Source organism: Cupressus sempervirens, chromosome 4, assembly GCF_028749045.1.
Source record: "Cupressus sempervirens isolate cs-2001-9-10 chromosome 4, ASM2874904v1, whole genome shotgun sequence".
Lineage (NCBI taxonomy): Eukaryota > Viridiplantae > Streptophyta > Pinopsida > Cupressales > Cupressaceae > Cupressus > Cupressus sempervirens.
Genome location: NC_143121.1, coordinates 365,658,421 through 365,681,561, shown reverse-complemented (window position 1 = coordinate 365,681,561; position 23,141 = coordinate 365,658,421). Strand labels below are relative to the sequence as shown.

Below are 23,141 nucleotides of genomic sequence, written 5' to 3'. Positions count from 1 at the left end.
AAATGAGGATTTGGTAAATGATGATGGATTTCAATGGTTATTAAAGTTTGAAATCTTATTTTTTGTTTCTAATATTCTCATTTATTAAGGGTAGATGGTTTGAGAAAATTTGGTTAGTAAAGAATATTGTAAAAGGATTATGTGTGTTAGGAGAAAGGTTTGATGTGGCTATGTTTTATATGGCCTTTCTAAGTAAATCTATTTAGTTTATTAATAAAATATCTTATTACCGACCCCCCACACCCCCCCCAAAAAAAAAAAAAAAAAAAAAGGATTCAAATTTTTAATAATTAAGAACTTGTATTTGAACTCAAACTTGCACAGGCATGTAATTTCATTAATTAAAAGTGTTGGAGTATGAGGTGGAGAGTTTGCAATAATAATGCTTTCAAAAGATAAAATAAAACTTATTAAATGCTATCAAATATTGAATCATGTGAAAAAGGAAAATATATCAAAGAAGAAATTTTCAAATATTTAATAATTTATAATAGAATTATTTTTTAAAATAAATTAATTTTATTTTATGATATATTTTAAAGTTCTATAATAAAAAGGTGTTTTAGAATAAAAAGGTGTGTGAATGAGAAACTTTATTTTACAAATAAAAAATTTCATTACTAAAAAATGAATAAATAAATGAACATAGAATATAAAATGAATTTAAGTTACTAATTTTATTTTTAAGAATAAGATAGTAATAATTTTTAAGATTGTGATAGAAATATGTGTTCACCAATATATGTTTTATTGATTATTTTATTTTGAAATCTTTTTAAAAGAAAATGGTAATTAGCCGATAGGCTTTCCTTCTAGAGTTCACTGTAGTCGAAAATGGACTCAGACCGTTAAAGCAGGTTGTTTTTCGATAAGCAATTTATTTCTAGATCACAGTTTACCAGTCACGATTGCCTGAGCAACTCTTTTGTTTCTACTAAAGTAGCAGCCATGGATGTCCACGTCAGGCTTGCTATGATGGAAGGAGGGCAAACTCTGATAAACTATCTGACATCTTCAACAAGTAGGTCTCCTGATCATGTAGTTTTTAGGGGAATTTGTTCAATTGTTAGTGAAGTAATTCAATAAAGCCATATTTTCAAGGTAACCGATAAGATTTTGGGCTCTCTTTTTTTCAACTGGACAAGCAGATTTGCTAGGCTACAAGGCATAAAATGTGCAATTGGAGGCAAGAATTTGTACATAAGATTCTCATGCTTCACAGGAGATGCCATGGGAATGAATATGGTTTCCATGGGTGTTCATAATGTCTTGGATTATCTTCAAGTTGTTTTCCTTGACATGGATGTTATCAGCGTTTCAGGTAATTCAATTGCTCCGATTTCTAAACACTAATTTTTGGGGGTTTTTCTTTCACACCATACAAATGAATTGGATCGCTCTTTTAATATGGGTGGGCTAATTTTGCGAATGTGTTTTTGTTGTTAGGCAATTTTTGCAGAGACAAGAAGCCCACGACAGTGAATTGGATTGAAGGGCGTGGAAAATCAATAGTATGTGAGGCCATCATAATAGAGGTGGTTGTAGAAAAGGTGTTGAAGATGATAGTTCCGACATTGTTGGAGCTGAACATGCTAAATAACTTGACTGGATCTACAATGGCTGGCGCCATGGGAGGATTCAATGCTCACGTTGCCAACATTGTTTCGACCATGTTCATTGCAATGGTCCAAGATCTAGCCCAGAACGTCGAGAGCTCACTTTGTCTTACTATGATGGAGGGGTAAACGGGGGTAAAGACTTGCACATATTAGTGAGCATGCCATGTATAGAAGTGGGGACGTAGGGCAGTAGGATCGAACTGGATTCACAGGCAGCTTGTCTAAACATGCTTGGAGTCAGAGGAGCAAACGTGGCACAACCTGGTGCGAATACATAGAACTTGGCAAGATTTGTGGCAGGTGCAGTAATGGCAGGTGAGTTGTCTCTCATTTCTACTCTTGCCGTAGGCTAGCTCGTCAAGAGCCACATGAAGTACAATTGGTCAAGCAAAGATGTCATAGCAGTAGCCTAAGCACCATATTTTAAATTCATCTTCCTAAGATTAATATAAGCATCCGTATCATTTTACCTTCAACAATAAAGAAATTGAGCTTGAAAAAATAATTCAACTTAAACTATTTAACACTTTTAACTTACCAATCAAATCTTAATGTATGATGTTTAAGAAGTCCGCTATAATAATAAACAAGATTTGTGTTTCAAATATGTACTAGTCTAGAACTAAGGATAGCTTTCCCCAATTCTTGTAATACAATTCTAAGGGAAACTAAACATGGATCTCTTCCTACTTCCTAGGGTTTCATATAGTAGCCCTCAAACAATTGAGGGATGTCTTTGGAATACGTTCAGGCAATATTTCCCACCACCCTTAAACATCACACACTAAGGAGGTAATTAAGCTTGGAAAAATAAGTCAACTTTAACTAATCAACACTTTTAGCCTAAGAATTTAGCCTTAGTGTCTAATGTTTAAGTCATCCAAATATTTCCTTTATAAAATTATTCAAGCATTCATCATTGATGTAATTTTAATAGTTACTCCCATAATATATGATTTTCTCAGTTGCGTTGAGAATAGTTGAAGTTATTTATAAATATTGAACTTTATTTGGCAATTTTACACTACTATTAAGGTGTTACAATGGTGGGAGATTTTGAAGGTGTTACGAGGCCAATGGCCCTCAACCTGCAAAGAGGGTCTAACATAATTTATTGCTCAGTCAAGTTTTGCAATAGGAATCAGATTGGAATCTCCATTTTTTCATCTTGTGGGTCGGTATCCAATGTTCAATTCCAATCCTCCTATTTTCAACCCCCCTGAGTTGGGGAGGACCCTCAGATTTGAAGAGGTTGTGTGGCTTTTTTATGCCTCCCATGTGGAATCTTCCTTGTAGCATCTTGTCAACAACTTTGGAAGGGCAGATCACTAGAGATATTTTTGAAGATAATCTGTGGGTAGCTAGTCTAGTTACGATTATGGTTATATGCTTAGCCAATCCTAGTTACTATGATGGAAGGAGGGAGCACAATGAAGGCCACTACCAATGTAGCCAAAAATTTATCATAGAGATCAAGCTTGACTCCCTAGTTTGTGGTGTTATTATGAAGTTCATATTCACTACTTTGCAGAGCTAATGGTGGTGCAATAACTAAAATTTGTTGGTTTGACATAAGCTATAATTCTGGCCATGTTGTCTTCTTTGTTCGGCTTCTATTTATATAAGCTATAAATATATGGTACTTATATTTTGTGGAACATGAGCAAAAGTCTCATTGTCATGATTATTTGTTAATTTATCTTTTTACTTTTATCAATCAAATTATGTTACAATTCTCTTTCTCATAATTGCACTACTGTTCTAAAAATGGTTAATATATAGAACATTGTAAGAACTAACAAATTTGATAATGCAACTCAAACTCTAATGTCATAATTGTTTGTAAATCTTTATAAACTAGATAAGGTATATCCTTTTTAAAACATCAAATGTCAATAGTATTTGATTTAAAACATCAGGTGTCAATAGTATTTGATTTGATATCAGTAGTCGCTAATGCAACTCAAACTCTAATTTTTTTCATTATAAGAACTGATAAAATTTAACTACATGGCATTTAAATCAAAACACAGGGGCTTTAGAGTCTCTTCTCATTATAATTATTGTCCACAATTGCAGTCTTTTATCCTCATTACAGTAGCCTTATTTTACTTATGTCAACATCATATAGATGAAGAATAAAAATCCCCTATTCCATGAGATTAAATGTCTATACAGGCATCAAAACATTGTAGGATATGACCTATTATGTTTATTCATTTATTTCATCTATGACATTTGGAAATTGAAAGCATTCACTCAAAAAGTATCAAAGAAAGATAATACTCATTACATTGATGATACAATTGAAATATAAGGCTGGTATAGTGAAATTTTCTAACCTTGGGAACAAAGTTGTTGATTCCATAAATATACGAGAGAACCATTCAACACTCATATATGATTTGTCTTGCTCTTTCATTATTTTGCATTTATTGGTTCCTTTGTGCATCATTATTTATACCCAATATTTTGTAATTTAACAATAAGTCATCTATAAGCATTTAATCTTGATTCACATACCCTTTTCAAAAAAGGATTCTACAATTTCAATGTGTAGGCTTATAGATCATGGGAATATTTTTCAAGCTTGTTACAATATATACTAATTGGACTATAATTAAGCCAAATTAAAAAAATTATAAAATAAAATAAAAAGAAGACAAATTGTGTAGTTAGTTGCTACAAGTCACTGTAATTAGGGAATTTTGGCACCACATGTTGTTACAAGATAGGGATGTCATCGACCCAAAAGATCACCTAGTCAATGTTTGATACAAGCACTTTCTTATAGAACATAAGAGGCTATTAAGCCATGCCATGAATTTGAAAGTAACATTTTCCAATCCACCTCTCAACATTACATAAGGAGATTTGAACTTGTGACCAGGCCCTCATACCACTTATTACAAGCTAAAGTTGCCATTGCACCAAAAGATTGACCTATCAATGGTCGATACAACCACTAGACTTATACAACATTTGTTACCCATTCTTTTTTTGTTGTGGAGCTTTCACTCTCTCATTACAAAAAACTCCACAACTAATTTCTCCATGCAACCTTTATACACCTACAAATCTAATTTTGGATAATCCCTTAATGAGCTTCTTTATGTTTCTTAATACATAATGACCTAGGTTTTTACTTGCACTAGTTTTTAAATTAAACGCAATAGTTGTGGGTGTGTTAAAAACTTCTACACCCACTTTTTAAGTACTCCACTTTAAATTATTTCCTTTCTTCAATTCATCAAAATTACCAATGTTTATGAATCATAACATTTCGCCTTCTATATGTTTGGAGAAAAAAGAGAGATTTATAGATACAAATACTACATTTTTTAATGTCTTCCCATGCATTTGAATGCTTTTCTCTTTTAAGATCTTTAAAAAAATGAACATTAGTTGATACTACTCTGTAGAGGACTACTTTCCACAATTTTACATGTTTGTTTACATACACTTTTAGTTTTATTAGTCTCGCCTACAATGCATTATGGGTAGAGACTAATGTTTTCAACTGAGTTTTGAAAATAGTGAACTTAAAATTATTTTTTATAATTTCTAATGTTCACTATGCCTTTATTTTTATTTTTAATTATTGAATGAATATTTCTCTTTTCTTATTGGCTCTTGCTATTTTTCCTAGGCATTTTATTATTTTTCAGATTAAAATTTTCAATTTGTTTTGTCTATACACTTATTACATTTTTTAATCTTATATTCTAGAAACTTCAAGTGGATAACAAAACACAATATATTATATTCTAGAAGCTTCATAACTTCTTAATAGAATCTAGTTTCCAAGTATTATATTTTGGAAACTTCATAACAAAATCCAGTTTCCATCTCTTCTTGGGCATTTGAATTATGTGCAGGTAAAGACTTTGGATGTGCACCAACCATTCTATAGTCCTTTCCTAAAGGCTTTGCAATACATAGAAAAATGAAACAATCAACTAATCTCATAGTGAAACAATTGCCCACAAATTTGTATGAACGACTTATAGAAGGAAATGAAAAAGAAAATTTCCATGCCCAAATAATTTTTGACAGAGAACTTTTTTGCATGGCAGCTGACATTGTTGCATTTATATTTAGGTTTTTCTTATCTGGAATTTCCGACTAATGCATTCTACCCTTTAATGCATGCTATTGATTGTTTTCCTCAAAATCCAATCACACACTCTGCTAAAATGAAATCAAGTCCTAATTATATGCAACTATATTAGAACGGGGAAAAAATGAAGACAAGAAAAGCCTACAATATTCACTCTACCATTTCCCCATTCACATGAATTTCATTTCCCACCAACAAGAACAAATAATTTTCAACACTGTTGAGCTAACCTTCACAAAACTGGGTAATTTATTTTACCAAATACATTAACCATACTGTCAACATTCCCTAATCATACCCATAATATGTATAATTATTTGTTTGATCTTGAACAAATAAATATCCATGCCTACTTCATTAGGTATTCTCTCACATGCATGAAATCCTCAATACATTTTTGCTAGAATCAATGATATTTTTTCAGCTCTTGTTGCATAGACTCAACAAAAATAGTTGCCTAAAAATGCTTCTTACATTAATGGCTCATTTGGATCTAGTGTGTAATAGTTTGTGAAGGATAAAACTTTGACTACAAGCACATTACCAAGTGATGTTGTCAACAAAATGGCCAAAAATCCAAATAGCGACGCTAAATACAATTGTGGTTATTTGCTTCTTTAAATTTGCATTTGCATGAATAATTTTTTTTGAGAAATAATCTAGCTTGTTTTGAGTGTGTAGAGCACCACAAGAAACATATGTAATGTAACCTCCACTAGATGTGGCTTTTGAATAGGAACAACTATGCAATTTGTAGAGAAAGTCTATTCTCTGGAAAACATAATTAAAACATAATAATCAACTTTCCTATAATATATAGGTATCGACAGCTTTATTTGAATGACAATATGCAATAGACCTGTTACAATGGCCACAAACACCACTATCACTCTAATCTCTTACATTGATATCTATTCACATATTTGCAAATTTTGTCATGTCAAATTCATTTGAAAATATATATCAAACAAGAATGCTCCTTCTCTCCACACTCCAAACTGCCCTTGATTTCAAAATAGATAGTCAGGCTATGGTACTATCCGGTTTCAATGTCTTAAACAAAATGAAATAGAAATAGATTGGTCAGATAAAAATTATGTATTAAATTTCAAAATAAGAAAAAGATAGTGGTAAAGAACCTAGAATTGTTTGATCTAGATTTTTCCAATATAAATATTTGATAATTTGATCATATATGCAAAATATGATTTGAAAATTCTAGGGATTATTGTAGATTGCAGATTTCATAACCTAAGCAAATAGTCTGAGAATTGTTCCAAATAAAATTACTTGCTATGCTTAGTGTGTTCACTACCATTGATAGTATTTGAACAGTTACCTAATATAATGTTCAATATATAGGCAAATGTATTTATGAAATTTTCTCCTATTCAAATAACAATTATTATAATGCTTCATATTTCTTCCACAAGGCGAGACTCTAGCTCTATAGAGCTCTTGTTATGTAAAGCTTTAATTATTCTTTCAAATCAAACACCTATTGGCATACCTCTTGCACCTCCATCTAGTGCAAGTGCTAGTAATAAGCATTTTTAAAATAAATCTATTCTCTTCCAATAAGAGTTGACTTTTCAAGGAGTGCAATTGATCAAGTTTTTTGCAAGTGTTCTTGATTTGATGGAGAGAGAGAATCACATATAGCACACATGGTGACATGTAACAACCTGTGAGAAAGAAAATATGATTTGTAATCCCTTCTATGTGTAATAAATGCGCCGGCTCATATGTGGAACAAAACTAATAATAGGATAAAAATCCAGTAAGGGGCATGGCCTATGGTTGAAAATAGCCTTAGCTACTAAAAAAATAAAACATAAATAAAAGGTAAAAATTCCTCCCAAAAGGTAAATCTTCTAAATTTTCACTTAGAGAATTTTTTTTCTACTTCAATTTCAAAAAAAAATCAAAATAATAGTTTTCTTTGTGTGCAGATGGTTTTCAAGTTATCATGATTTTCACAATGATCGTATGTTGTGCCCCAAGTTGTATTTTAGAAATCAGATGACGCTAGCCCTATAATGTTCACCCCTGCATTTAATGCATACTTCCTTCGTGTTGATTTATTTTTCTTATTTTTCTTATTTAAAAAATAGTTAAAACTAAGAAAATTTAATGTGCACCAATGAAAAATTATGAATTAATAAACACATAGATTTTTAAAATAATGTTCACCAAAATTTAGACTTTTGAATTGTTTCTAAATGAAAATTTAATTATAAGAGGTTCTAATGATAGCATTAGTTCCCTTTGTAATATATAGACATGGACTAATAAATAAATGATATTTTTAAATTGAAATCTAAAAATCTAGTACATATTAACAAATATGAGATACCATAAGTGCAAATGAATTAAATTTTTTAAGTCCACAAAATAAGATGCAATTTAAAAATATAAAAATTCATACTATTAATTGAAGTGTGCTTCATTTTAATTATATAACTATGTTTCCTAATTAAAGAAAAGATAACGCCTTCATTCTTTTAAAAAAATTAGATATTTTAATTATATACTTATTTTTAAAAAAAAATTATAATAATTGAATTTAAAATAATTAATAAAATTAAATGTTTTAATTATGTAAAACATGGTGATTGAATTACTATATATATTTTTTTAATGGATGGTTCAAAGCAATCTAGTGATGCACAAGGCCTGTGAGCTACTAAACAGTGCCCCATACAGGTCCACTTGTGCCTGAAATCTCTTCGACTTAGAGCCAAAGATTGAGGGGCATGGAGGGATTCTAGTGGGCTCCTTGTGAACTATTCAACTTCACCAATAGAACCTTAGATAACTCATTATAATAATATGTATACGTATAGATGTAATATTTTATTTTCAAATGTGTTATAATAATTGAATAGAAAATATTTAATAAATTAGATTTTTTAAAGCATTCAACATTTTCTAAATTAAGATGAAAATTTCTTTTACAGATGTATTAAAATATGGCAACAAAGATTTAATTAATTCACCGTTTTTTTCCAAATCGAATATTACGCACCGGTGCCAAACGTAGAATTCTTAGTATCATTAATTCATACGTATCTTACTATAGATAATCTGAAATCTGCAGTGATCAGAGAGCTGAAGGAAGCGGGCTGAGCATTCCCTAGGCTCGACTTTTATTTAGAGCTACTTTATTTTTCGAGTTACAATATGTTCTGTCATTCTCAGAAAGAGGCCAAAGTGGGCTCGTCAGCGAGGGAGGGGTTGACTTTCACGTCATTTTTTATGGCCGAGCTATAGCTAGTTGCTCCGTTATAATGGGTTTGCTCCTCCCAATACTTGTTCCACAGCATGACTCCTCCATACTTCGAGGAGGTCTTGATCTTTGGCAGTACGTCGGAGATGAGTTTGCCCGGATCAACATAGCCAGTGGTAGCAGCGCCCGGAGCACCCGGAATGCCGAGGTAGAAGCCGCGTGGTTCAAGAGTGGTTACAGAAGTAGTCCATGTGTTCCAAGCACTTACCAATTTGGTAGCGTCCCCATTCGCATATTGGCAGTCGTTGTTGTAGAATTGGATCCACACGTAGTCGAACAGCTTCGTCTGCAAGGCAGTATTGAGCTGCTCATCGGGATAAGGGCACTGTGGAGCGGCGCTCAGATATACCTTCTTCGACGAGGTGCTATAACCGGAGATAGCCTTTGCCAGATACTCCCAGTTCTCCGTTGTGTACTCGATATCGAGGTCTATGCCGTCCAGAACTGCGGCTCCGAGGGGCCTGGAATCCGATTTCCCTCCGAGATAGGTGTCCCACAGATACTTGGCCACGTTTTTGGCGTCGTCTTCAGAGGTGATGCCATAATTTGAGTAGCGCTGGTCTCCTCCGAGGGACAGCAAAACCTTTATGCCGCTCTTCTGGCAGGACTCAATTTGGGAGGTCAGAAAGCCACAACTTCCCGGCGTGGAGGGAACGCAGTGACCTGCCAGGTTAAGCGACGGCGGCTGCCCCTTGCCAAACGTGTTTAGAAACGCGATCATCACAATTTCAAAGTTTCCGCTTTCGCAGGTGGCTTCAAGAGAAGCTTCTCGCCCATCCTGACCCCAATATACAGCAATGTTTGCCGCTCTTGCAGACGCAGAGGCCAAGCTCCACAGCACTGCAACTGCAAAGGCAACTTCGCTCCCTCTCACTCTCATTCCACGACTCTCCATTCTTATCACGCTTTGCATTAAATGCTCTTGCTTGCTTTCTCTAACCTTGTAGAGTCGGGCTTCCTAAATAGCCCTAATTCTGCTTCACTAGATGCTGCGGGTATTTCACACGCGGGCTTACTCAGCCATCAATCACATGGGTAACTGGCAGCGGGATTTCGCACGCAGGCTTACTCAACAATCAATTACATGGCTTACGGCACCTACCACCCACGTTTATCATCTCTTTCTGCGCATTTTTAAAACGCAACACGCTATTCTCCAGATGCTTATCTTCTCCATTTTGTCGTTTGCATTATTCGTCTCCATTAATGCATTAACTTATTCGGTACGGTCTCTGCCATCGATGGTGCTTGCTAATTTCCAGATTAAAATAGTATTAGGTGATCTACTGGATAATTTTGTTTTATTTTATTTTGGTCTTGAAAGACAGGTTACCACTGATTATAAAATCTTAAATGATTCTGCTGTGGACAATTTGTCTTTTTCAAAAAGTTTGGTTGCAAGCATATAAATTGAGTTTGGTTGCAAGCATAAAAATTGAGAATAGGAATGCATATTGGGCATAACAGTTTTTTTTTGGAGTGGGTATAAAGCTCATTTTAGAGGTAAAATTGAAATATGTATTCCTCTTTCCTATACCAATTGCCGAACCAACTAGAAAATAGAAAGCGTATTCCAAATTTTATATTCCTATTGCATCAATCAAATGTGCCCTTGTAGGATTAAATCCAATACAAGATAGAGTATTATCTCAATCATTATTGTACTTGTTGTAGGCTAGTACTATTGCATTCAAGATTAGTGGATTAGTTTATAATCTATCAGCCAATCATAATAATTTTTTTATTAATCAAATATTTATTAAATTTATATATTAATTTATTAATATAATTTATTATTGAAACTATTTTTCTTAACCATGATTAGCTCATTTCATTTGGTTTTATAGGACCCACTTTTTAGATGTCTCTTGATTTTTTTTTCACTATATTTCAGGTAGTTATTATGTTTTACAAGTACTATTGCATTAACATACAAACTAATTTTAACTAATCACAGAGGACAATTTTTTAGTAATAGGATTTTTTCTAAAGATATTTCTTTATTGATTTTATATACTATAAAAAAACTATTTTTGTTAAAGATAAATGGTTGAATTTGTTTTGTCTTGTAGAACCCCTTTTATGGGAGGTTCCTCATGCTCCATTTTTTTTGGCCTGATATTAGAAGTGCACACATGACATTGAAAATCCCTCAAGCTAAACCAAATTTATCTAATTACACATGACATTGGATAATCCTCAAACTAAACCAAAATTATCCAATTATAATATTTATCATTTCTTACATTTTGTGTACATATTTTGGTGGAGTATTTTATTATTTTACATTACCAATAACTATTGTAAAATTGATTAAATTTTGCTAATTATAAATAATTGACATTGGTTAAACTAATAAAAAAATATATTATTACCAACTATAGCACATACATAAAATTAAATGAATAAATTTATAAAATTATTACTAGTGTTAATATTTTAATATATTTTTAATCTTAGTCAATTGAATAAAATAATATTTTTGAGAAAAAATTCAAACAAATTATTTTATACTATAATTATTTTAATTATATTATAAAAAAATTTAAACTATCATGTGCACTTGTTAGTACATTCTTGATAAATTTATTTATAACTACTTATAACTATTACAATTCAAGTTTAATTTTTTTATTAACTTTCAATATATAATATTTTCTTGAATATTTTGCTACAAATAATATATGGTAATAAAAAAAAATATTCATTAAAATTATATAATACATAATTAAAAAATAATATATGGTAAATGGCTGAAGCTTAGGTTCTTTATCATTATTATTATTATTAAGATTAATCATTATTATGTGTTAATCGTGAGTAGATTCGAACTGAAGACCTCTTTGATGAGAGACTCACAATTTATGATGTGTTGTAGGCTCTTGCCTTATCATACATCTATTTTTTAAATTTTCATTTATTATATCAATTAATTATTATAATAGTCAATATCTATTTGTATGATAATGCATTTACATGCTATGGCATTTGTTCTAACTAATAAGTAAATTAAAAAATAAAATTATATTAATAAATTTTAAAACATATAAAACCTTTTAAAAATTAAATATTAACTTTATAAAAATCAAGTTTATTACAAAAAAATCAATAATAATAATAATAAATTAGTATAATTTTCTATATTCTAAATGGAGGATGCCAAAGTACCTTATGGAACTTTAAAGTGACACACATCTTAGAACATGAGTGTCAAGATCTCAAGCATTTTGTATCCTATCATTTAAATTCCTTTCTCCAACTTGTGTTGTTGTAATTATTTTTTATTTTTAATTAAATATAGATATTAATAATTGATTGCAAAGAAATAATATATACTTTTTTTTTTTTACTATATAATTCATTTTTTCATGTTTTGATATTAGAACAATCAATTTTAAAGATTTTAAGTTAAAAATGATGAAAGTGATTTTTTTTGAATTAATATATATTCTAAAAAAATAAATTAGAAATAGTATTAAGTCCATATTGGAGGCATCTACATTTAAATTATAGTTCACATTATGTAAAGTAAAGAATAAAATATAAAAGAAAATATAATTAGAACTTCCAAGATAAATGATATTCATATTTGTCAAACTCATTTCTTTAAATCAACTCAAAAAATCTAACCAAACATATAACAAAAATATAGAAAATGGATAAATGTCTCAAAGATAAAAACTAGAAAATGATAAAAACATTGTCATCAGTATTATAATTATAACTTTGCATCTTTTATCTTTAAAAAAAATCTATATTTTTTTAACAGAAAAATAGAATTTTCCACCTCCCAAAATTATTATAGACCAATACCATTAAAGTAAAAAATGCATATAATGATATAAAATTAGAAATAGAAATATACATTGTAAGTTGTTTAAATTTAATGATATTATTGGTTGCTATGATTAAAATATTGAATTGAAGGGATCCATCAATATCTCCACAAATTAATAACAAAGTTTTGCCTCTTTTGGTCCAAAAATTAGTAACTAAGAAATTAGTCACATGTTGTGATCCTTTATTTAGACATAGTCATATTTGCGATTTTTACACTTTTGAAACACATATAAAAGGTTGCAATTCTTTTGGATGTATAGATTGGGAAGCTAATTTTATATTAAATCCTAAATATGAGACTTAAATTTATTTACAAACTATTAAAAAAACCAAAACAAAAAATTCTTTTATATACTTCATTTTTTTTGTTTTTTTTTTTTGCAAAACTTGATTTATTTCAATTTTAATAATTATATTTTCAAATAAAAATTTCTAATTTATTATGTATTATTATTTATTTAGATTTTTTTCAAAATGAAACTTATGAATTAAGAAACTTTGCAATTCCAAGTCTTTTTTATTATATACCACTAATTTATACTTACTTTTAATAGTAATTCTTTTTATCTATATTTATTATGTGTAATAAATGTAATACTAATTGTAAAAACCTAAATCTTATCACATAAATATGTATATATTTTAAGGTATACTTTAATTAGATATTAAATATTTAAGTAATTTGATGTTTTTGAAATTAAAGGTGACCAAAACAAGGGGGCCCATAAAAGCAAAAGGCTGGTAACCAACACACTACTATCAAAAACCACTAGTAGACAAAAGACTAACTAAACATAAACAAAGTTCCAAATGTCTACAAAAACCATCAAATCTAAGAGCAACTAAGCTACAACCAAGCCAATAAAACTAGTAAACTACGAAAATCAACCTAACCAAAATTGGCATAACAAGCCAACCTAAGTGTTAATTACAATTGTAAACTAGCAAAACTTTAACCAATAGTAAAACATAAAAAAGTCTTGGATCCAAGGATACCAGTAAACTAAGAAACATAATTTTCTTTTTTCCCCTTCCCCTTCGTGTCCAGCAGGATCCAAGCCCAATCATCAAAAAGGAACTTGAAGAGCAACTTGTGGTCCTGCATATCCATACCCATGTTGTCCTTTTCCCGTGCTAGTAATTGAAGGGTGGTGGCTGCAGCATGTGTGACTTTAAGGCCAAATTTGGAGAAGGTTAAAAAACCCCTCCTCCAAAGTTTTAACCCTCCTTTCCAATTTAGCATAGGGTCAGTGCAAGAAGTTGGGTCTCACTTTTGGCCAAGAAGTGGAAGTTTTTTTCTTGTTTTTGAAATATTTTGTCAATTGATCCAAAATTTGAGCCATTTAGAGATCAAATATAAAAAAACTTTAGTAATAAAAATTGTAGTGCCTGGAATCTTCTTTTTGAATATGTAATTTATTTGTATACCTATATGATAGATTATTTTTTTGGTATGGATATTTAAAAACCACTTTTCCAAAATGCTTGTTTCAGGACCATACCACGCTCGTGTACAGACACCATAATTTGACACAAATGAATAAATTTTTTCCAATCCTTTTAAATGGAGTTACCTGATACACCAAAGATTGATGAGAATATTTTTCTTAAATTTTTTAATGAATATTTTTTTTTATTAATTTTTAATTGGCTATAAAGGAAAAATTTTAAAACTCTCATGTACGAACACCATAATTTGATCAAAATTTCACTTTTTTCAAAAAAAATTTAACTTCAAAAAAATTGAATTTAGATTGACGACATATAAATTAATTTGAGAAAAAATATAAAATAAAAAAGTTATTAAAGTTTTAGTGAACATTCCTATTTTACATTTAAGTACCACCTTTGATTAAAAAATTAGAAAAAAATAGTAAATAAAATCATAACTCTATAAAATTTATATTTTTGAAATCAGTATAGTGAGAGCTCTAATGGATTTTTGTTTCATAAAAAAATTTAATCGGGAAGACCCTCTAAAAATTATGGCAAGGCATGAATTTGTCAGTTCAATGCCTTAGCCAAATCTTGAGAGGCCAAGGCATAGGCTTGGTCTCACCAAGCCTGTCCCAAACCAAAATCCAAGGCAAAAAAAAAAATTCCGCCTCATGTTGTAAGAAACGGGCACCTGTTATTTGAATTTCAAAAAACGGGTACCCATTTTGAAAAGCTAAAAGCGGCATGTAAAATCTGCTGAAAACTTTAAAAATTGAATTTTTAAGAAATGGGCACCAATTTTTTAAAAGTAAAAAATGGGTACCCATTTTTTATTTTTAAAAAATGGGTACTCATTTTTTATTTTTAAAAAATGGGTGTCTGTTTCTTAAAAATTCAAATTTTTTATTTTTTGACAAATAGGTACTCGTTTTTTGAAAATAAAAAATGGGTACCCAATTTTTAAAAATAATGGGTGCCCATTTTTTAAATTTAGGTTCGAGCACCCAAGCCGAAAACGGGTGCCCGATTTTTAAAATCGGGTACCCATTTCTAAGAGGTCTCATTTCGCAGATTTGACTTCTGCAAAATTGCGACCCAACTTTGTGCATTCACCCCATATCATTCCTCTGACACCTCGGTCCCTTCCTTAGTCTCCGCTTCCACCTTTAAAGCCTCCTCCTTGGCTTTCATCACCTAGATTTCATCCTACAAAACCCTTGGGTTAGAGAAAACATTAGAATTGTCCTTGACCGGGGATGAAATAGTTATGGGGTAAGTGTCCATCTTGCTACTCTCATCACAAAAGGTAATGGGTTTAAGGGAAAAGCTGGCAGACACATGGGTGATCTCTGTATTCACATCATTACCAGCAGATGTCAAGGTATGGGCATTGTCCACTGAGTTATCCCCTAAGTTAAAACTTTTCTCCACCTCCTCCTTTCCATCATCCTTCTTCGAATTAGAAATATCTTCCTCCTCCCTTCCTTCATTTTTTTTTTTTCTGAACTATCTTCCTCAACCTCCTCAATCAGATATCTGATGGATTTTTGTTTGCACCTAGCCTAGGATTGTGCAAGCCTACCAGATCTCCTCCTAGCTTTACCCCCAGTCTCCTCCTCCAAATCCTCTCCATCAACCTCAATCAATTTATCAATTTTTGTTTTCTTGTTTCCCCTTTGTTCTACTGTTGTTTCAAGTTTTTTCTTTTTCTTGTTTTCCCTACTAGGGGAGGGTCAAGGGGTGTGAATTTTAGTGCCTGTACTAGAGCTCGGGGGTGAATTCTAGTAGTGGTGCTAGTTATCGACCACCACCACCTTAGGGCACCACCACCACCTTAGGGCTAGGTGAAACTGATAGAGGTAGAAGATTAAACCTTGATGAGTTATGGTAAAATTTAAACCTTTACTCCTTTTTTCTCTAATGTCAACAACTATATCCTCAAGGGAATGCAAAAGATAAAAGGGGATAGAAATGAAATCCCTATTCCTAAAATGGTTTAAAAAAGGTAAATGATAGTAATAATAGACACCAAACCTACCCTCTAGCGTCAAATACCTCATAAGGATGAGGCAGACATCATCCCATGGGGTGGGTTGCTTGTCTCTTTCAAACCCTCCTCTCTAATGAATCTGCTCCTCACCTTCTGCGAAGAAGCTATTCATATTGGCCTCATTAGTAATTTTGGTAACCTTTCTCCATTTTTTCCCTTTCATTGACAAGCCAATCACCATGGCAATCACTTCCTTAGTGACTTGGAAGGTGATCCCATTAATAGTGACCTTCCTCTCATTTCATTCATTAACAAGTTAGAGTGCGCAATTCTCGTCGTATCCCACCATCAATTTCATGTAGGGAAAAAAACTCCCTTCCTTCAGAAGAAACTAGGTGGCCATCCTATTTTTAAAGTTCTCCATTTTTGTGGGTTCCAACCTATTCAAGTCCGCACCCATCTCTATTTTACCAAATTTTGGCTCCCCTTCTTCAGTAATACGCATATGAACTTTCTCAACAACAATCTCTCTACAACTACTCTCTGCCTTAAACCCTTTAACAACAAGTAAATAAAATTTGTAGACATATGCTTGATGAGCTCCAAATTCCCATGCGAGATTATTATGCGATTCATGAATGTATAAATTAAGTAATTTGATGTTATCCTCTAATTAATTAATTAATTAATTATAGTTTGATTAATAAATGAAATGACAACCAATTGTCTAATTTATTAGTCAAATCTCCCTTCCTCTCTAAAATTAAATAAATAGATAGCTCATTTAATTTAATCCCAAATCCCTTCTCTATTAAATCCCTCCATTCAAAATCTAATCCTTCAACCCATCTGCTAGCCAAACTCCACCCATACACCAATAATCCCCCTTTTAATTAAATAATTCATTGATTTAATTAAACTCCTCAAACAATTATTTTCTAAAAACTCCATCCATTGTCCACATGATCAAGTCAACTAGGCCACTCCACCCACCTTAACTAAAACACATCACCTCATCTTCCATCTCTTAAATCCCTCTCCTAATCACTTGCATGAATCAAGGCACAATTTATTCCATCTAACTCAAGCCCAAGTGCACTCCCTTGCCACATCTTCCTCTTACACCTTTAAACACAAAATTCTATTTCACACCTCACTCAATTAACAATCCATCTAGAATTTTTATCTCCTCTTCATTCAGTTGCATATAAATTGAACCCTTTTCTTCTAAAAAATCATCCAACTTTTGAGGAGAGCTACCCAACCATTTTGAGAGCTAATTCCTATGAAAGTGTTATTGATATTAGTCAAATTTTCATGGATCTATCCGAGATCATCAATTACTATAGTATCGAACACACCAACTAAGGACATATCCACAATCACAACCACATTTACATGTCAAGGAAGCTAGATAAGTATCTAGGTTTGCATTTCTTGTTTTGGTTTCCTTTTGGTTAATCTATTTGTTTCTTTGGTATTAGTTTGTGAATATTCATCTTTTTACTTTATATTTGTTGTATATAATTTTCTAACGCATACATTTTGGCATGCTTAATAGGACTCCTCTTCACAAGTCCTTCATTCATCCTTGTTAGTTTCATTTTCTTTGTAGTAATAAACTAAAAAATCTAATAGTTATTTTTGTTTAATTATTGTTGCAAGCTTGTTTTTATATTTTTAGGTACAATGCACAAGAAGGACCTTAGAAAGAAGTAACACACAAATCATATTTTACACAACAAGAAAAAAATTCTTGTAGTATTCATGATCATGCAATCAAAAGAATGATTGTACAATCCTATGGGGACACAATCTCAAACTTGCAAGAATGATAGTAGAGCTTTATAAAAAATCAATCACATGCCAATCCTATCTATTATGATTTCTAACAAACCTTTACATTCTTCCATTCATAGGATCGTGAGTTTCTCATGCAAAAATGCTTTTTTGGCTTATAGGAATGACTCCTTGCTGGAACACTCTATGATTAATTTGTCCATGGGTGTCTATTATTTTTCATCATTTTATTTTACTAGTTTCCGGCCTAATTCTTAAGGCTATGGAAAATAAAAATGTGACAATGGGAATGTATTTTTTGAGGTAGGGGAACACACAATTATAATTTGTAACTAGTTTGTTCACTATGCAATGTGTTTTTACTTGTAGCATTTATATTAATTTAATTTAAAAATTGAATTGACATTTTGGTTTGAGCCTAAAAAAGAAAAAAGATATACCATAACATAATTTAATCTTGAATAAGGGATAAATGAATAAAAAAATGAAAAGTATTCATTGGGCTTTAAAAGAGTTGCACATTCTTGAATGCATAAGATTTTAAAGAACATTACAAACTGAATACTTAGTTTTGGGAATTAAAATGAATTCACAATTCTTGAATGATTAAAAGATGAAAATTTTGTTATCCCCTTCTTTGTTAAGCTTTACACATTTTAATTTATTAAGTTGCCTATGATATTTTTCAGTTAACTAATAAATTTCTTATGTTGACCATGCACTTTTCAATTGAAAAAATGAATAGTACATTTTAATCACATGTGTCTTTCATAAATAGGAAAACTTAAAATTTTAATTTTGAAAGAACAAACTTTTTGGTTTGTTTCTAGGAGTGTCTCTACTATAACACTTTTGTGGGCACATTTACTTTCTCACATCTTAGAATCCAATTAATTAAGACATGTCTATACGAAAATGTTGTTAGCAAGATCATTTGTAACAAACCTAGGTGCATTTCTAGAGAGCCTTGTCCTTTGGGAAGTGCATCCCTATTGAAGAATGACCTCAGATCAATAAATTCCCCAGCCAATATATAAACAAGGAACTGAATTAAAATTCTCTCTTTATATGTACAAAAGTTTAAGTGAACCATTTATGGGAGGACTCCATGGATCTTATTATTAAGAAACGTAGTAACTACCTTTTCATCCATATTATATAAATCTAATTCAACCTTAGCAATAGCAAGTGGGTTAAGTTTCTACATATTGTGATTTAACCTCATTAAATTATTTGTAAAATATACATTGTTCTTGGTTCTATTTCCCAAGATTATTTTGCCAGAAGATAGCACTTTCTTGTCTCTCTCAAATTTGTACTGTCCATTGAGAGACTTTTTGTTCATATATGTTATTTATATTTTAGAAATCTATCTTTAAGTACCAAAAGGTTATTAGGAAGTTTATCCAAAACAACCCTAGGATTATTTTTGAGTAAAACTATAAGTCAACCTGTATCATTGTTTTGTCTAATTGAGAGATTATTTGTCCTATTTATTAGTGAGATTATTTATTTATGTACAATGAACTTAAGTCCTTATGTTCAACCAATCAAAGACCATGTTTACCAAGGTTAATCGTAAGCCATCCTTAGCATAGATAGAAAAATTGTGAGCACATCAAAAGCTAACACCATCAAATCCAAAATTGGACAAAGAACTACAAATTGAGAAAGAAGGCATCAAAAAATATTACAAGTTGAGTGGGGTAGAAAAGTCAACAACCTAACCCTTAATAATGGAGTAAACCATAGGCTTAGTGACCACTCATATGTTAATGATCATGATTTCTTTTCACTTCATCACACACCTTGCTCTTTGTTAGTAAGATTTCTATCATTAAGTATAAAATAAAATAAAATAATCTAGTCCATTCCAAATAACCCTAGAATTTTTTTAAAGAAACAAGGCATTCAACCAAAGCTAGGGTATAATTATTGTAGTCATTACTTGATCTAAAAGTTGTCTTACCAAAAAAAAATGGTGAAGTTGAGTCCTCATGTCAAAATGATCAAAACCTAAGTTCAAGAGGGTTAAGTCTATGCCATCCACAATATACAAAGAAATAGAAGCCCAAAAAAAGAAAGTAGCACCTAATCTAAGAATTTCTAGATTAGATAAAATTTAGAAAGAGGGCATTAAAAGTGCATTACAAGAAAAGTGGAAGTGGAAGATTGATAACCTAAGATCTAAGCCTAGAGTTAATTATACCCTTATCTAAAACACTACTTATGAATACATTATGAATAGATCTAACTTATTTCTCACACACTTTGTACAATTTTTTACTCTAGAGTTCCTATTTGGACTCATCATATAGGTTATCCTCTTCAAAAAAATTAGACAAATCATCATTTAGAAACATATGCAGAATCCTCATCCAGCTACATCTCAATCCGCATCCTCTATCACATCATAGCAATCACATATCTTTCTAAAGTGGAGGGAACCATGGCCTACAATAGGAAAGCTAAAAAAATGGTGTGATGAAAATGTTAGTGTAAATAATTATTATTTATACTTTACTCAAGTTTACTTAGAATAAATTCATTATTTTATTATTTCTTAGGTTAGACACCTAGGAGATTGCTTACTCATATTAGCTATCTTGTTGAAAACATAGGAGTAAGCAAATATATTTAGCACATGGTGTCTACATCACTAGAGTTTACATAAGCAACTGAGTTATCATGTTTACAACATAGTTGTTTGCACTCTTAATTTAGCATGTGGTGTCCACAACATAATTTTATGTAACACACCTTTGTAGGCTTATCCTCTCATAATCACACTAACTCATGTGCTTAATGGAGGATAAACCATTCCTAGTGGACATGTGCTTAGTTGTGAGGCTTATCATGTTGCTAACTCCTAGACATTCTAGATGCATCATACAGGCCTTTATATATAGACACCTCTATTGTACTATCATATTAATTACAATCAATTGAATATCATATTGTTATCCTGATCATACTCTGTTGGTCTATTTGTGCTAGTTATTGTACTTCTTGGTCTTGGGTGAATTTTTCCCTAAGGAAAATTCTTTCATGGTATCAGAGCCATAGAGACCTCATTTCATAGCAATTGGAGACTAATCTTTCTTCAGCTCTCTAAGGACACCTTGACATAGATCTGGAGTATCCACAAATATTGGGAGTGTCTGGAGCCAAAGTGAACCTCAACATTGTGTCTAGAGCATTGATTCAGTGAAAATCAACTATAAGTTTGCATATGCTAGGCTATAGTCAAATTTGGGGCAAATTTTCTTTTGTAAACTAGCACCCAAAGGCCCGATTGGAAAATTCGGTATGTTCATTTTTAGATTTGTTCAATTTAATTTTTAGATCTACCATTTTCAAAATATTTTACTATCTATTTTTTTTTCGGGATTTTTAGAATATTTTTCTAGCCTATTAGGCCTGTAGAGAAATTTTTTTAGGAACCGAGTGGTCAAACCTTGGCCCCCATAGAGAATATTTGGTGAAATATTCCACAAATTCCAAGTGTCGACCACCAAATTCTGGCACATTTCCTACCACAAGAATGCATCATACATTTCCTAGTAGGAACATCAAACAAATCTTGACGATACCACTCTACATATCTAACGACCCTTGCATTTGGCTTAAGCATTGTAGGTTTTTTTTTTAACAGTACTGAAGTCGATTCCCACAGCAATGTGGGATTAATTTTGTCCCACACGATGACCATTCTTAACTTCTAGCCACTGAGTCTCCCTCTGCCAATGGCTATTTTTGTCTTCGCTCTTTTAACACTCCTCCCATTGGCGTATTTAACACAAATCCTAGCGACAACTTAAATAATAGTTGGAAGCACGAAACTCAATGACAAAAAATTCCAAATGATCCCTAGCCAATTCTAAATCTCCTGCTGGTGACTAAGAAGCTCCACATCATCCAAAGGCCAAATAGAACTACTATGACGACCATTTGGATGTCAAATTTAACTTTGTAGTTTGTTTACTAGATACCTCTCTAGATTCCTTTTTGATATGACAGTCTGACTTTGGGAGACCATATCTCAATCATTCGAGCACCAAATCAATTGTAATTTTTTCTTATTTTGGGTAGAATTTCCTAGACTTTTTAGTGGTGCTATTATTTTCTAATTTTGGTTCACAAATTTGTCAAAAATTATAGTTTTTTGTGATTGTACCTATTCAATCTTGTATTTTGCAAATTCAAACACTTAGTACGAGCTCATTTAGACACATAAAAAAGTTCCATATTTTTTGAAAGTGAATAATTTTTCATCTACTTTGCAGATCTACAATCAAATTATAGGCTTGTGTGGACAAAAATATCATTTTTAGAAATAGGTCTTTTCTTTGCATTTTATTGCTTCAAAATTATTTTATTTCTGAGCTACATTGTAAAGTTCTAGATTTGAACTATAAAAGGAGGTTGTAAACAAAAAAATAAAAGTCCAATAAGGTCAAAATTGACAAAGTTTCCCATTGTAATTGCACTACCTATAAAGTGCCAAATCATGTATTAGGGGGGGTTGATTGATTAATTTTGCATTTTGGGGGGTTCATTGATTAATCTCATGGACTCTTGTCACATATGTTAGTCTAGTTTAAGACCGAAGTTGATAACAAGGAACTATCCCAAATGGAGTGCTTTGATGCTTGATCATCTAAGAGAACATCAGGAAGAGTTTCCTTATCTCTCCTCGAAGATATTGCCACCTATTCCTACTTGGAGACATCTTCCTACACTTCTACTCTTTTTGTATCGAAGTATGAGTGAGAAATATTTTGCTCCTTTTAGTATGCCAAGTTTTCCTCATGACATTTGGATGGCTCTTTGGGAAGCATATGGAGATCCTCGAGTCCCTCCATTTCTAGAGGAAATTTTATCTTTAGTCACTCCAGTTATGGTACTTCCAACTCCAGATGAGATCCCACCCCCTACTACTCTTGTTGATTCTATTGATTAGTTCCAGCCTTAGATGCTCCTAATTTAGTGTAGTAGGTATTACCATGTCTTCCTACTTTAGCTTCGTGGGATGACTTCCTTCCA

The 23,141-nt window shown here is 31.7% G+C and overlaps 1 protein-coding gene and 1 pseudogene across 1 annotated transcript; one reads left to right on the top strand and one right to left on the bottom strand.

The window, feature by feature from the left end:
• Positions 1-948: 948 nt before the first annotated feature.
• LOC149561577 (3-hydroxy-3-methylglutaryl-coenzyme A reductase 1-like) lies at positions 949-2,032 on the top strand (annotated as a pseudogene).
• Positions 2,033-8,770: 6,738 nt separating this feature from the next.
• Positions 8,771-10,093, bottom strand: LOC149561576 (acidic endochitinase-like). Its single transcript, XM_089825196.1, has one exon. It carries the CDS (start codon positions 9,939-9,941, stop codon positions 8,937-8,939), a length of 1,005 nt encoding a protein of 334 aa, XP_089681322.1. The 5' UTR covers positions 9,942-10,093; the 3' UTR covers positions 8,771-8,936.
• Positions 10,094-23,141: the final 13,048 nt, after the last annotated feature.

Excerpts from the sequence above, each read along its gene's own strand:
- LOC149561576 (XM_089825196.1), bottom strand. The coding sequence starts at position 9,941 with ATGCAAAGCGTGATAAGAATGGAGAGTCGTGGAATGAGAGTGAGAGGG.